Below are 15,661 nucleotides of genomic sequence, written 5' to 3' on the forward strand. Positions count from 1 at the left end.
AGTCTCATCAAATGTAAAATCGAGTCTACCATGGCATTAGGTTCTTGCTGTGTAAAAGACTTGTGAAATATACCTGTCAACATAGTGGAGAAAAGCATGGCAGGAAAATAATGAGAAAATAGAGCACCCCGCGTCCCATCATGAAGAAAGGAAGATAATGAAGAAGCCATCCCAGCATAACTCTTCCCTCCACCATTTAGCAGGACTTCAGAGAGCTCTGGAACACAACACATATGCATAGAGCTAAGGTCCGTGTACACAAACCACATTTCTTGCATTCTTCTCAAACCAAACTGTAAACATTTGTTTTCAACTGCCTGCAGGATCTGGTTTCATGGTGTATATAAGATACAATGCTCTCTGTTTTAATATCCAACTCGGCTTACGAAGGCTTTTCGGGTTACGAAAGCGGCCGCGTTACGAATTAATTTCGTAACCCGAGGCACCACTGTACTTTATCAGTCCAGGGCTTAGAAGAAAAGAGCATTGCTGATATATGCCCCACAGTAATCTGCCAAGTAAACATGTTTGCTTCTAGTGTGCATACCAGCAACTGCTACAAATCCAAACTAATCCTGGTTAAGAAAGCATTCCACAGACCATCATGAAAAGTTAAGGAAGAGAGGAATTTCTTCATTTGATGCTTCCATGTGGAAACAACAAGGTTGGAGCCACCAGAATGTAACTTTTCCTCAATCTTTCTAATGGACAATGTCACATTTTTATATAACTGTGTGCATGTGTAAAGGAATCAGTATGCACAATAAGTAAAACCAGTGAATAGCATTTGACAACCCAGTAGAAGATTACCCTTTAGGTGGGGCTCAGGAAGACCACAAAGCCTCCTAAGAAGTAACCACATCAGGAGTGACAAAAAATATTCCAAAAATATAAGCTCTGAGAACTAATCTCTCAGGTTACATTCCTTCTCTTGAGCCACAGAAAGTTCTGGAACACCACTGCAGTAAGCAGTAGCAACACCTGCTGTATACATAAGACTTGTGGGTTCTCAGCTGTTAAATCTCTTGCTCCTGGACCAATCACCAATTCTTTTTTTTCCCTCATAAATATTTCCACAAATACACTTCCAGAAAACACTGGCCTTTCAGAATTCACAAAAAATATGTCTCCAAAGGAAATGTGAACAAACATTTACCATACAGAATTTCCCCTTCTTTTTACGAATATTTATTTCCTTTGGCCATAAAAGACTAAAACCCATCTTAAAATCACAGGCTGAAATTCAAAGAACCCTAAGTGTGCATATGTGTAAATACTGCCACATCCAAATTGGTCTTTCCTTCCAATCTGTATCTTCTTACTGACCTGAAAATCAGCATTTTGAAGCATTCTGGGGAAGCCACAAAGCATTCAGGAAAATGTCCTTTGTAATTTTAGGTCTCCAACATTTTTAATTATGTTCTTTTTGATATCATACTCAGGACTTCCCTCACCCCTCACCGTGTGTCAAGGGGCATAGCATGTTGGAAAATTTATATTACCTTTGTGCTCAGCTGTCAGCTGGACTCCTCTTTTCATGGCCACAGATACAAATATTGTCATGAAGAGATATAATCCAATTGTGATTAAGTTCATCCACCAGATCACCTGTGAGGGAAAGCCTTGCAGGTAGACAAAGATGCACAGAAGGTACCATAAAACTACACAGAAACTATTGAGATGGAATAAAAAGACATGAAGGAATCCAGTAACACTTTTGTGACTAAACTGAATGAAGAGCTTAACTGACCTTTTCCTCCAATTAGTCTCAAAGGTGCTACTGGATCCCTCTATCTCTTCTTACAGACTAACGCAGATATATCTTTGAGAACTAAAGAGGGAATGAGAGGAAGAGCTGTGGAGCAAGGAAGCTACCTATTCAAGGGATCCTAAAAATTCCCCCACCCCAAATGGAGGAACCAAACCAAATTGTACTTACCGGGTTTCCTAGTAAATAAACTCTATAGTCTGTTTCATTGATTCCAGAAAAACGGAGGCCCTATGGAGAAAGCAATCAAAATCAGGCCTTCATCCTGTCTTAAAAAGGAGACAAATCCAAAAACCTCAACATGCAAGAGTCATTTTTGCCTCCATACCTGATAATTGATGGGCCAATGCCAGGGTTTGGATGTGACTTCATTCTCCTTTGGCTTGAGGCCACTGTTTCCCTACAAGACAAAGAAAAGCTATACTCATTTCTGTGTTGTAAGATCTTCATAACTCCTCTTAAATCAGAGTTGGCAAATGTGGCCCTCCAGATATTGCTGGACTGCAGCTTCGATGATCCTACTCCATTGGTTATGCTGACTAGGACTGATTGGAATAGGAGTCCAACAACATCTGGAAAGCCCTGCACTCCCTACTCCTGCTTTAAATATCTTCCCTGATACACTGTTATAGAAACTTGCATAATTTCCATTTAAGAACATAAGAGCAGCAGTGCCATATCAGATTAGAGGCCTATCTCACAAAGATGCTCTGGCAAACTCACCATCCAGTACATGAAGATAACAGTTTTGTTCTACTGTTTCCTGCAAAGAACTGGTTCTCAATCTAAAATTTGCAATTTTAGGTACCATGCAGTAGCCACTGATAAACTTACTTGACAAACTTGCACTTGTATATATATGATAAGTCTCTCTTATTGGAAAAATCTATCTCACGTCCTAGGCTAACTTTCTGAAAACATGATTCATACGCTTTTAAATCAGTAGGCGATCCTGTCGTTGTGCAAATGTTGGTGGGCTCCCAGTTCCCGAAGCCCCGTCAGCATGCTCAGTAGTCAAAGATGATTGGAGCTGTAGACCAACAACCTGGAGGGCCTTACACTTCAATATAAAGTATCCTCAGATGTCCAATGGCTTCTTAGTGCCACAAGCATTAAGTGATGAGTCAGTGCCACAAGAATTTGGGACGCAGCTGAACAGAAGAAGGTGGAACACCTCACATTCATAATGTGGAAGCAACAATGTTGGTTTAGACCTGAGGCTTTGTGGCTAAATCAGAGATAGACAAGCTTTAGATTCTGTATGCACATGGTAGGGAAAGAGAGTATAAATTCAACAACAAGCAAAGCTAAACATACCATATTCCAACTTATTATTATTATTTGTATCTATAGCCAGGTGTGGAAAGTGCAATCTGTTGAATACATGCAAACAGCAAGGTCCTATTTTGCAGATCCTGAAGCCACTACAGTAACTCACCTGAATTCTTCCTTCTTAATTACTGCCATTTTTTCACCAAAATATGTCAAAACTACTGTAAAACACAGTAGCCTAGTTCCTACAATCCTGCAAGAATCCTACAATACTCAAATTTACTCACCCACCCAAAACTGGCAAAAATAAATCAATAAAGCCAACCAATAAATAAAGCCAACCAAAACATAAATCAGATGCTATGAGATCAATTCCAGTTGAATCAGGAGTGCCACTGCAGCCCCTAAAGGAGTATGAAGATGAAAACTGCCTGCCCCCTAATTCTCTGCTGTTGCTCACTGCTAATTTATAGGAACAGCTACCACACCAGTTTATTAAGAAAGCAGGCTGGGTACCATTTATTTAATGACAATTTACATTATAGTATATCCATAACCCTCCACACTACCGGAGCACTAGACATAACACATAGGGCCCAAAGCCTTTCAAACTGGTAAAAACTGTTAGGCACAATGGGATTCTGGAGTACACAGCTCCAGAAAACAACAGTATTTTCATTAATATTCCTTTTTTCCAAAACATTTTCTGCAAATGCATGCTCTCTTGTTCTTCAAGGAAACAAACAACAAGGCAAAAGATGGTTATCTGCCTCAAAATCCTGCTTGTGAGCTTCCCAGGAAGGAACATGGTCAGACCACCAGTGGAGACAGATTACTAAAGTCTATGGACCTTTAGTCTGATCCAGGAAAGCAGTTTTCAGATAATTAATTAGCACAAAAGATAGGAGGAACATGCATATGTATACACACACGCACCTAGAAATACTGCTCTTCCTTGACAAATATATTCATATTGCCCACTAGTGGAGCCATCTTTAAAAAATGGATACGACAATTCACATGAAAATGCTTTTGAGGCTTCCCCAAAGTGAAAATGCCTTCAGGCTTTTATTGACCCAATGGTTATTTCCAGTTCTTTATTGTCAGCAATGTATATTTTGTACACATCACTTTGGCTTCCACTCTGGACAGAAAACACCTTTAAATTTAAAGAAACAAAATTAGTTCCTTCCAAATCCATGGAACTAATTGCACATAAAGCTAAAGCTACGGTAAATGCAGAAAGCCCAAGTAAATCATTGGTCTGTGAAATCACCCAGGTCCCTTTCCTTCTCCCATGCTACAAGGAGGAAAAATAAACCAGAATTTCGTTTAACAGCAGCAAATTCTTGGTTTCTTATTATAAAAAGGAATACTGATTTAAATCTCTTAGTAGCAATGTAAGGCAATAAAAATGAAAAAAGTGAAGAAGACTACTGTACATTATAGGTGAATAGACTCAGTCTTAAAGTGTTTAAAGACAATTTTTATGCTGGTTCTAATTTTTAAATCAGACATTAATAAGAGATTTGAGAGGAAAAACGTATTTCAACAAGCACTTTCCCATGATTCTTTTTTTGTAAGAGAATGCTCACTGATAAGCAGAAGAACTGGAACTCTGAGGTTTTGTTGCTCCCTAGTTAAGGTCATCATAGACATGTTTTCACTTTGTTCCATTTTTCCACCAGCTTGACTGAGAATCAAATTTCCCTAAGATTTTGAGCAATGCTATGTATGTCAGGCAAATGGGAGGATAACTAAATAAAGGAGTGCAAATTAGCATTAATCCTCTTTTGTGGCAAGCAGTTGTACTGTTGCTCTCATCAGCATTATCAAATGTAGTGGCACTCTCATATCTTAAAGGGTATTTAAGATTTCTCTAATTATAAAGAACCCCTTACAGAGTAGTAATGCACACAGAAACTAGAGCTCACAAATAAGTTATTGCTTCAGATTTTCGTTAAAACTGAATTCATTTCAGAATATAAACCTCTTGGATTGCATTAAGCTTCTCTTATTCCAGGTATGAGCCAGGCAGGTACAGCTACCACACTTTTAGTATTTATTTTCCATTTCATTTTGCTATAGATGAATAAATGTAAATGAACAAGCAAATGAAGAATCCAAGCCAATCTACCTACTCGGATCATAACCATGTGAGACTCCAGCAGAATCTCTGGAAAGGATGGTTTCAGAACATCCAAACTGATATTCGGCACTACAGAAAGGAAAACAATTCAGAATAGAATTTAAAAGGTTGTTTAGTTAAGCAGAATATTGAAATTTGCATTAAATTCAATTTAGTTGTAAATCAGTGTGGGCACCATAGTCCAGATGGTGTAAAGAGGCAAAAATCTATGGAACGCAGTATCCCAATCTTCCTAATCTTTTCTCTATCCCATCACTGCCTTTGAAATCACAAAATTTGGATCACATGATCATTTCCTGTGGATAGACCAAACTACACCCCAATCCAACCTTTAGGAAAAAACTTCAAGTATTTATTTATTTAGTATCTTGCTTTTGTCCTAACATGGGACCCAAGGCAGTTTACAACTTTAAAATAAAACCGAGCTAAACCTGATTAGCTAGTATTAAAAAATGTAGAAGTATAAAATCATTTTAAAACATTGCATTAGATAAAAACAGTGTGTACACAGACACACATAAAAAGACCTCTCTGCACAACCTTGTGTGTGTTTCATGTGCCTTCAAATCATTTCTGACTTATGGTGATCCTAAGACAGCAGTTCTCAACCTGTGGGTCACAAGCCCTTTGGGGGTCGAACAACCTTTTCACAGGGGTCGCCTAAGACCATCAGAAAACAGTAGCAAAATCACAGTTATGAAGTACCAACAAAAATAATTTTCCACAACTTGAGAAACTGTATTAAAGGGCCACGGCATTAGGAAGGCTGAGAACCACTGTCCTAAGGCAAACCTATTATGGGGTTTTCTTGGCAAGATTTGTTCAGAGGAGGTATGCCATTGCCTTCCTTTGAGGCTGAGAGCATGTGACTTACCCACAGTCACCCAGTGGGTTTCATGGCCAAGCTGGGTATCAAACCCTGGTCTCCAGAGTTGTAGTCCAACACCCAAATCACAAAACCATTTTTTCTACCAGGCAGCAGAGAGGGGACCAGCCTAACTTCCCACAGAAGTGAATTCCATAGCCCAGAATCAGCCCCTGAGAAGGTCCTCGTGTGTCTTCAACATATGGACCTTTAAGGGTGATGGGAGAAAGAGGAAGCCCTCTCCCATGGTTCTTAAGTCTTGAATAGGATCATACAGTCTTTCAGACAGCCTGGACCGAAGCTTTATGGAATTCCAAATGACTGCCTTGACTGCTTTATAGTAGTTGGGTATTTAAAACTCACGAACATACATTCAAAAAAAGAAAGAAAGAAAGAAAGAAAGATCTAAATCCTTTTACACTAAAAGGATACATTCATCCACTTACATCTAGGATTGATGTGATCTTCAACATTCCAGAGAGTATTAGGATTCTCCTTCTGATATGGAGTGCAAGTGACTTCCACTTGCTCCCAGCCCCTGCAAAAGAGACCACTATCATCAGTCAGTCATCAACAAAACTTCATCCCAGTGGGCAATCAGATTCTATGACTTTATGGAACATACTTCTCACAAATACACTTCCAGAAAACACTGGCCTTTCAGAATTCACAAAAAGCCTATTAAAAGAGAATTAGAAGATACTACATGTCTAAGTTAAGTACTGATGTATCTACTTTCTAGTTGCTTAATGTAAACATCTAACTTATCTCTTCCTAACCTGGTACTCTCCAGGTCTGCTGGACCATTACTTTCATTATTCTCAGCCAGCATGGGCAACATATAACTGCAAAGAATGGCATAGCTGGGGATGATGGGAGTTGTAGCCCACCATGTCTGAAGGGACCCAAGATGTGAAAAGGTTCCTCTGCATCCATACACAAACTCACTACTAGAATGCCTCTTAAAAAGCAACAGCAATAATCTGACTGGAAGAGACAATGCACATCTGATCTTGATCACATGAACATCAAAAACTCTACAAAACGGAGCTGAGTTCTTTATATATCTGGCAGGGAGCCATAAATATGTTTTATCCAGTCCAAAGGGTGAATCACATATTTTTTCACAAACACTGTAAATCAGGCAGGTAACCTTAGGATAGGATTACCTACATCCATGTGACCTCACTAAAAATAATATTTACTCCTGGTGGAAAAAATGGTTATTTCAATACCCAGCAACTGCCACAGCTAAATAGCTCATACTCCATACAATATGTTTTGTAAAAAATAAACCACATATAACTTCCATTCCCATTTAAAAAACCTTTACTAGGAAAAAATATCCTGATTGTTAGGTTCCCAAGTCTTTCAAACTAATGTAAAACTAGGTTTTATATATGGTCCAAAAAACACTGCAGAAATAATCCCATTTGAGACCTCTTTAACTGCCTTGGCTCAATGCTAGGGAATTCTGGGAATTGTAGTTTTGTGAGACATTTAGCCTTCTCTGTCAGAGAGTTCTGGGGCCACAATAAACTACAATTCCCAGAGTTAAAGCCATCTCAAACTGAATTATTTCTGCAGTGTGTTTTGGACCTATGTCAAACATCCTCATACCAGTTACTGACTTCTGAAGTGGGAACAAGCTAGAATAAAAGAATTCCTTTTCTATTGCTCAGTATGCTAGCAGTTTTAAATTAAATGCCTTAGTGACTGAAAGATATCTAGGATCAAACTCATCCTTGGACCAATTCTTACAAAGTAATTGAGGGATACTCTTAGTGGGTAGACAGAGATAGGACAAAGTGTCTGAAAGGGGTTCTGTTTCCCACACATGCTCTCTGGTTCTTTGGTCTCTGGTCCTTGGCTGAGCAAAGCATTTGCTGGATTTTCTTCGTCGGTTTGTAAACCATTTGAAGGTTGTGCTTCCTCACCACTTTGCCTATTCTGTCTGTGACTCCTTTGATGTATGGTAAAAATACCTTCCCTTTTGGTGGCTGCTTGTCTTCACTTTTACCGCAGACCAGAAAGACCCTCTCACAGCCACAGGAGTTTACTACATACCATACAGCTACGGACAAGTCTACATAGAGACCACCAAACGCAGTGTGCAAACAAGAATCAAGGAACACGAGAAACACTGCAGACTGGGCCAGCCAGAAAAATCAGCAGTAGCAGAACATGCCACAAACCATCATGGGCATAAAATACTATTTGAAAACACTGAAATTCTGGACCATGGCAACCACTACCATGTCAGGATGCACAGGGAAATCATTGAAATCCACAAACACTTGGACAACTTCAACAGGAAAGAAGAAACCCTTAAAGTGAACAAAATTTGGCTACCAGTTCTGAAGAAGAGCAAAATGAGGACTCTGCGATAATGATCAGCAATTAGCAGACATTAATCCTCTTTTGCATTAGCCTCCCAGCCTGAGGCCTGCCGTCAGCAACAGAACAATACACATGCAAATCACTCCTGCATTCCCAGGCTCACACAATTTTTTCCAGGCAAGCATTCTCTGAAGATGCCAGCCACAGATGCTGGCGAAGCGTCAGGAAGAAACTCTTCTAGAACATGGCCACATAGCCCGAAAAACCCACAAAAAACTATGGATGCCAGCCATAAAATCCTTCGACTTTCCATCTCATATTGTTCAGGAGGGCCCTCCCAACCCTCTGAAAAAAGGTATGGGAACTTCAGGTAGCTTCAGGGGAGGACTGGCAGGAAACCTTTAATCTGTGAATTTCCCTAAGTTAACGTACCTTAGAATAAGATGTGGCAAGAGACTTTATAGTAAATAAATACACACAATATTGAACAAAGAAAGAGATTAACTCTGGACCAAATAACTATTTTGCCAAACTTTCCTTTCCTGAATAACTCTGGACCAAATGACTATTTCGCCATAGTGCTTTTCGAAAAGAAAAGAGAGATTTATACTGAAGCAAAACTACACTGAAGAAGGAACAGAGGGACTGATATGTGGCAATGAAAAATAATACATAAAATAGACAAGAAGCTCATGCCTATTAATGTACTCAAAAGGAATTAGAATGAAATTGCAACATCTAAAAAAATTAAATGCATGTGGCATAAATTTTTTTAGTAAACCAATTAACGCAGAAAGAATAGAGGCAAACTCATATACTAGATATAGCAACCACTGTGTCCATATTCCCTGTTATCTTACCCTTTTTCTCACATTTCCTCTGGGACTGAGTGGCAGAAAATTTACCAACAGAAAATCTAGGGAAAAACTTCATGGATTGTTTTGGCTCATATTCAGGCCTGACACATAACTACATTTGGTGCTAGAAAAAAAATCTGCAACCATGCTGGAGTAGCAATTTTCTGAAACTATAGTAATGGTAGTGTTATTGCTTTTGCTTTTAATTTTACTTGAAGTAAACAAGTCTTATATAAATAAGAACCTTCCAGCAGTGTATCTGCTCTCTGAAAAACTGCACCCTCAAAAGCAAGTGTATACATATATGTTCTTGTGTTGCAAAGAAGCAAAAGGTGTCTTCCCTCAGACTGGATTTAGATGTCACTCCTATCCCTTTAAAGATCTAGAACCAGCGTGGTGTAATGGTTAGCGTGCTGGACTAAAACTTGAAAAGATCTACACTCTCATTCTCTCACTGAAACAGGGAATTGATTGACCTAATTACACTCTATTGCTGTGAGCATATAGTGGAGAGGAGAAAAGCTATGTACCATATATACTCGTCAAGGGCAGATTTTGGGGGCAAAATTATGGATATTGATTTGACCCTTGGATGAGGGTAAAACTTAGGGACATGCAACAAAGGATCTAAATGATGAAGAAAAGGAAAACAATGCCAAAGAACCTACAATATTATGTCAGGCATAACTGTTTTGGCTCACACTAAAGGCTGGACAGAAGAGAGAGTAGAGAGAGGAGGTCAGTGCTTCCAGGACAGATTGCACTCTTGCCTTTCACCAGGGGATGGTTCCTTTTTTAATAAAAGTTAAAGTATAGTATTTACACTGACCCATTGATAGGTTGACCTAAGTTTTTGGGGTCAATTTTTTGATGAAAATTTCTAGACTTATACATGAGTATATACAGTATGCTGTCTTGAGTCCCTTTCAGGAAAGCCAGGATATAAATGTGTGCCTTCAAATCATTTCTAAGTTATGCCAAACCTAAGACAAACTTATCATGAGGTTTTCTTGTCAATATCTGTTCAGAGGGGGCTTGCCATTGCTTCACTTTGAGGCTGAGAGAACGTGATCTGACCAAGGTCATGCAATGAGTTTCTGTGACCAAGCAGGATTCAAATCCTGGTCTCCCAGAAACCTAGTCCAACACTCAAGCCACTACACCACACTATGTCTCTTTTATGTTACTCATAAATTAATAATGAAAAATCCATGTAAACATACTTCCACATATGCTTTCTCACACTTACCATTTTGGTAGCGTCTTTCCAGTTGAACCCAAGATGCAGCCAGTAGCTAGATGAATCAGTCGGAGTTGACTACGTAGGACTTTGATACGTTTCCCAGCTTTTCTTCCTACAACCTCAATTCGCCAGAAATCATTGGAGTCCCCAGTTCCATTCTATGAAACAAACATTTCAAAGGGAAAACCACCAAGTACTTGTTTAAGTACTGTGGAAAGATGCCTTCTGAAGCTTCCTGCCATTACTTGTACCAGAAAGGAATTAATAAGACACCTCAGAATTACCTTTTTAAAAATAGCATCTGATACCAGAATTACATTGTGTGCTTGTGTTCAGGATTTGCAGGGATGGAGTGTAGTGTGGTGAAAAACAGCAAAAAAGAAGAATATATTTATTTTTCCTACTGATATATACAAAGTTTGTGAAAATGAATAGAAGTTGGTATAAATGTGTGTGTCTCAACACCTAGCACCAAAAAGCATCCAGATTGAGCTCTCAATATGCATAAAGTTCACCCTGAGCAACATCTAGCTATTGCCAGAATACATTTATGTAACACACAACCTGCATTAAAGAAAAACAACAACAAAAACTAAGGTACAGAACCTATTTTTTGCTCATTTTTTACCAGAGAGCTGGTATTCTTGTTCCCATCCCCTCTCTCTACAGCTCATAAATGTATTTATTGCACTACGCTGCTACAAGGAAAAAGGCAAGATACACATTAAATTTAATTAACTAATTATTAAATAAAGCAGTTGTATATCCCCAGTTGCCAACAGATCTTCACTTCATTAGAATGAACGGAAAACTGATTTTACAATGACTCCACATCTTCCATCTTAAATCGGAAGAAGCCAAATTGCCATGTAATAACAGAAGGCATGAATCACTCAAAAATACAATAATTCTAGAAAAGGTGGAAGGCAGCAGAAAGATGCCTATACTCAAGCAGAGCAGTGGAGGATAGGGTGGCTTGGAGATGTCTCACCCACAGGCTCACCATGAGTCGGGGTAACTAGAGGGCGGTTAACAAAAGTTCTGAAGAGTGTAAGAATCAGTAAAATGGTTTACATAGTCTTAAGACTTCGAGGGCCAGGGCTGCTATAGATAGGATTGAAACTAAATTCTGCTTTGTGCCTATGATTTCTCAATGTAGTTTATTAGATGTGGTACCACCTGATTTTTCTTTCATTATAAGAGAATGTCACAACGCATTTTTCTAATCACCTAAAAATATAAAAAATGGGAGAGCATGACGTCTAACTAGAAGCAAAAATGAGTAAACTCAGGATATCATATTTTGGACATACCGTGACTCACTGGAAAAGATGATATTGAGGGCATTAGGAAAAGCAGAGGATCACATTATACTCTGCAAGATCTGAGTAGGATCTTTTAAGACTCTCATTCATAATATTGCCATGTTACAGCCAACTTGATAGCAAGAAACATGTGAATCTGTTACAGCCTCCCTGTTCTCAAAGAACCATAAATTTAGAAAGAAGATAAAAGGAAACATATACTTTCACTTTTGGTCTATATTCCAGTTGGCATTCAGAATCAAGCATCATCATTATTCACTTACTATGCCATACCCAGTAACCTGAAGATGCTTTCTTGTCAAGGGGGCTTCATGTTGATGACTGTGCAGGTTTCTAGAAGTCCTGAAATTAAAATAAAATCTAGCTGCTTGATTTTATACTTTTTGACTATTTTGAGAATTATCTTTAACTCAGTTAAATATGCTGGAATATAGTGATGCTCTGCATATTAGCCAAGATGCAAAATGTTACGACGATCATTTACGGTGAGGTGCATGTTTTCTTTTCCTCCACGGTTAAACACTTGCAGATATGCACCCATGTTAGTCTTTTTTTTTACCAAACACAGAATCCTGTGGCACTAATAGGAGATTCAACCATGAAATTTAGAACTCCTTCAAGCATTCTAAAATGGTATGTCTGAAGGGCAACAGGGACATATGCTGCCATCCCATCCGGCTACTTGTGATCCACCCATGTTTATAGGTGAGATCTGAAGTAGATATATAATCATAGCAGTATAGAGTTGGAAGACATCACAAGGGCCATCCAGTCCAAATTCCTGCCATGCAGGAACACACAATCTAAGCATTCCCAACACATGGCCATCCAGTATCTGTTTAAAAAGCTCCAAAAGAAGACTCCACTACACTCCCAGGCAATGTATTCCACTGCTAAACAGCTCTCACCATCAGAAAGTTTTTCCTAAAGTTTAGGTAGAATCTCTTTTCCTGTAGTTTGAATCCATTACTCTGTGTTCTAGTCTCTGGAACAGCAGAAAATAAGCTTGCCCTATCTTCTAAGGGGGGAGGGAAATATATTGTTTTTATGCTGTATGTTATTTTAATGTTGTAAACCACCTGGATTGGTTCGCCACAGGGTGGTATATAAATAAAATTTATTATTATTATTATTCTATATGACACTTTTAAAAGTTTAAATATGGCTACCATGTCACCACTTAACCGTCTCTTCCTCAGGCTAAACATTTCCAGCTCCCTAAGTCTCACAAGGCATGGTTTCCAGACCCTTCATCATTTTGCTCACCCTCTTCTGGACATGCTCCATCTTGTCAACATACTTTTTGAATTGTGGTGCCCAGAACTGGACACAGTATTCAAGATGAGGTCTGACAAACACAGAACAGAGTGGTACTATTACATCCCTCAATCAAGACAATATACTCCTATTGATAAAGCCCAGAACTGCATTGGCTTTTCTAGCTGCATAACATTGCTGACTCATGTTCAGCTTAGGGTTCACTACGACCATTATTATTATTAACCTTTATTATGAAGCGCTGTAAATTACACACTCTGTACATACACTTCTTTTTAGTTAGACGGTCCCTGCCCTGGGCTTACATCTAAAAGAACATGACACAGAAGGAGAAGATGGTGGAGGGAAGGGTAAGAGGGTCCAGCAGTTCCTCTCTACCCCAAGGCCTGGACCAAGGCAGATGGACTGAAGGGAGGGCTTGGCTTCATAAGGGATGGTTAACATCTTCCAGGGAAAATACATACTTTCAAGTAGGATAATGCATATACATACATAGCAATACGGAAAGGTTTGATAAACAGGCACCAAAAGAACATCAAATAGTAAGCGACAATTATGCAATGCCTGGGAAGGCTTCTCTGAACAGGATGGTTTTTCAACTCCGTTTTGAAGCTGGTTAAAGAAGTGATGGCTCTTGCTTGTGGGGGAAGAAGGTTCCAGAAGTGAGGGGCAGCAAATGAAAAGGGGCGAATCCGGGAAGGGGCAGAGGAAATCCTGGGCTGAGACAGCAGACCTTGACTCCAAGATCCATTCTACATGCACTCCTGCCAAGTCAGGTGTCACTTATCCTATATCTGTGCACTTCATTTTTACTGCCCAAGTGTAGTACCCTACATCCTTGTTGAAATTCATTTTGTCAGTTTTGGTTCAGCTTTCTAATCTATTAATTTATTAAGGACATTTTGAATTATGATCCTGTCCTCTGGGATATTGACTACCCCTCCTAATTTGGTGTCATCTGCAAATTTGATAAGCATACTCTCTATAACATCATCCAAGTCACTGATAAGGATTGTTGAATAGCACTGGGCACAGGACAGAACCCTGTGGAACCCCAATAGTCACTTCTTTCCACAATGAAAAGAATACTTTGGGTTCGGCCAATCAACAGTCAACCAATTACAAATCCATCTAACAGTAGCATTGTCTAGCCCATAGTGTACTAGTTTTTTGCAAGAATATCACAGAAGACCTTGTCAAAGGTCTCAATGAATCCACAGTATTCCTTTCATCTACCAAGCTGGTAACTCCATCAAAAAGAGAGAGAGAGAGAGAGAGAGATAAATTCAGTCAGGAATGACTTATTTTTTGAGAAACCCATGTTGCATTTTAGTGATCACAGCATTCCATGTTTAGCCAAATGCAATTTAACTATCAAACCCCACATTTCCACTTCATTCTTACCACATAAACACCAGGGGATAATGGCTGATGGGGGAGGGCCTCCAGAGCACAGACAAACGACACTGCTAGGTGGAGATTAATGGGAATCCATGACTGGACCTTTTATTCATTTCTAAAGTTTGGAATGCTCCAAAAAAGCTGAAGTCTCACATTACTCTGACCCCAAGAAACTTCTGAATACAGTGCGCCCGCATCATACACGGGCGCACTATACGCAGATTTGAGTGTATGTGGTAAAGCCGCGTGGGAGCATGCGGGGCGCCATGTCCCATTCAGATGAATGGGGCATGTGCCCATGGTGCACGTGCGCTACCGCACTGCAGCATGCACAAGCCCCATTCACTTGAATGAGGCTCAAGCATAGGCAGAATTCGCCTTACGTGGGGGATGGGGGTTCCGGAACGGATCCCCCGCATGAGGCGAGGTTCCATTGTATAAAATGGATGGCTATGCAAACAGAAAATGACCAAGAATACATGTGAAGCAGGAAAAAAAGAGAGTAATTTACAATGCATACCTGCACTGAGGCTTTTCATAGAATCATAGAGTTGGAAAAGACCACAAGGGCCATCCAGTCCAACCCCCTGCCATGCGGGAAATGCAAATCAAAGCATCCTCGATAGATGGCCATCCAGCCTCTGCCTAAAGACTTCCAAGGAAGGAGACTCCACTACACTCCGAGGGAGTGTCTTCCACTGTCGAAGAGCCCTTACTGTCAGGAAGTTCTTCCTAATGTTGAGGTGGAATCTCTTTTCCTGCAGCTTGCATCCATTGTTCCTGGTCCTGTTCTCTGGAGCAGCAGAAAACAAGCTTGCTCCCTCCTCAATATGACTTCCTTTCAAATATTTAAACAGGGCTATCATATCACCTCTTAACCTTCTCTTCTCCAGGCTAAACATCCCCAGCTCCCTGAGTCATTCCTCATAGGGCATGGTTTCCAGACCTTTCACCATTTTAGTCGCCCTCCTTTGGACACGCTCCAGTTTCTCAACATCCTTTTTAAATTGTGGTGTCCAGAACTGGACACAATATTCCAGGTGGGGCCTGACCAGAGCAGAATACAGTGGCACTATTACTTCTCTTGATCTAGACACTATACTTTTATTGATGCAGCCTAAAATTGCTGCATCATAGACAAAGTGTAGTTATTGCAGGGTTAT

At 39.7% G+C, this 15,661-nt stretch overlaps 1 protein-coding gene across 6 annotated transcripts in view; it reads right to left on the minus strand.

The window, feature by feature from the left end:
- POMT2 (protein O-mannosyltransferase 2) overlaps positions 1–15,661 on the minus strand; it is a 45,647-nt gene that overhangs the window by 4,718 nt on the left and 25,268 nt on the right. For 5 of the 6 annotated variants that reach the window (XM_042437747.1, XM_042437728.1, XM_042437737.1 and 2 more), the window contains 8 exons: positions 12,083–12,161; positions 10,501–10,652; positions 6,501–6,592; positions 5,182–5,258; positions 2,097–2,168; positions 1,940–1,999; positions 1,503–1,608; positions 74–217 (listed from right to left, as the gene is read on the minus strand). In XM_042437747.1, the coding sequence (XP_042293681.1) occupies positions 74–217; positions 1,503–1,608; positions 1,940–1,999; positions 2,097–2,168; positions 5,182–5,258; positions 6,501–6,592; positions 10,501–10,652; positions 12,083–12,161 (782 nt within the window). The remainder of the gene's footprint in view (positions 1–73; positions 218–1,502; positions 1,609–1,939; positions 2,000–2,096; positions 2,169–5,181; positions 5,259–6,500; positions 6,593–10,500; positions 10,653–12,082; positions 12,162–15,661) is intronic. The other variant, XM_042437769.1, reaches the window with a different exon arrangement.

The sequence above is a fragment of the Sceloporus undulatus genome, chromosome 1, assembly GCF_019175285.1.
Source record: "Sceloporus undulatus isolate JIND9_A2432 ecotype Alabama chromosome 1, SceUnd_v1.1, whole genome shotgun sequence".
NCBI lineage: Eukaryota > Metazoa > Chordata > Lepidosauria > Squamata > Phrynosomatidae > Sceloporus > Sceloporus undulatus.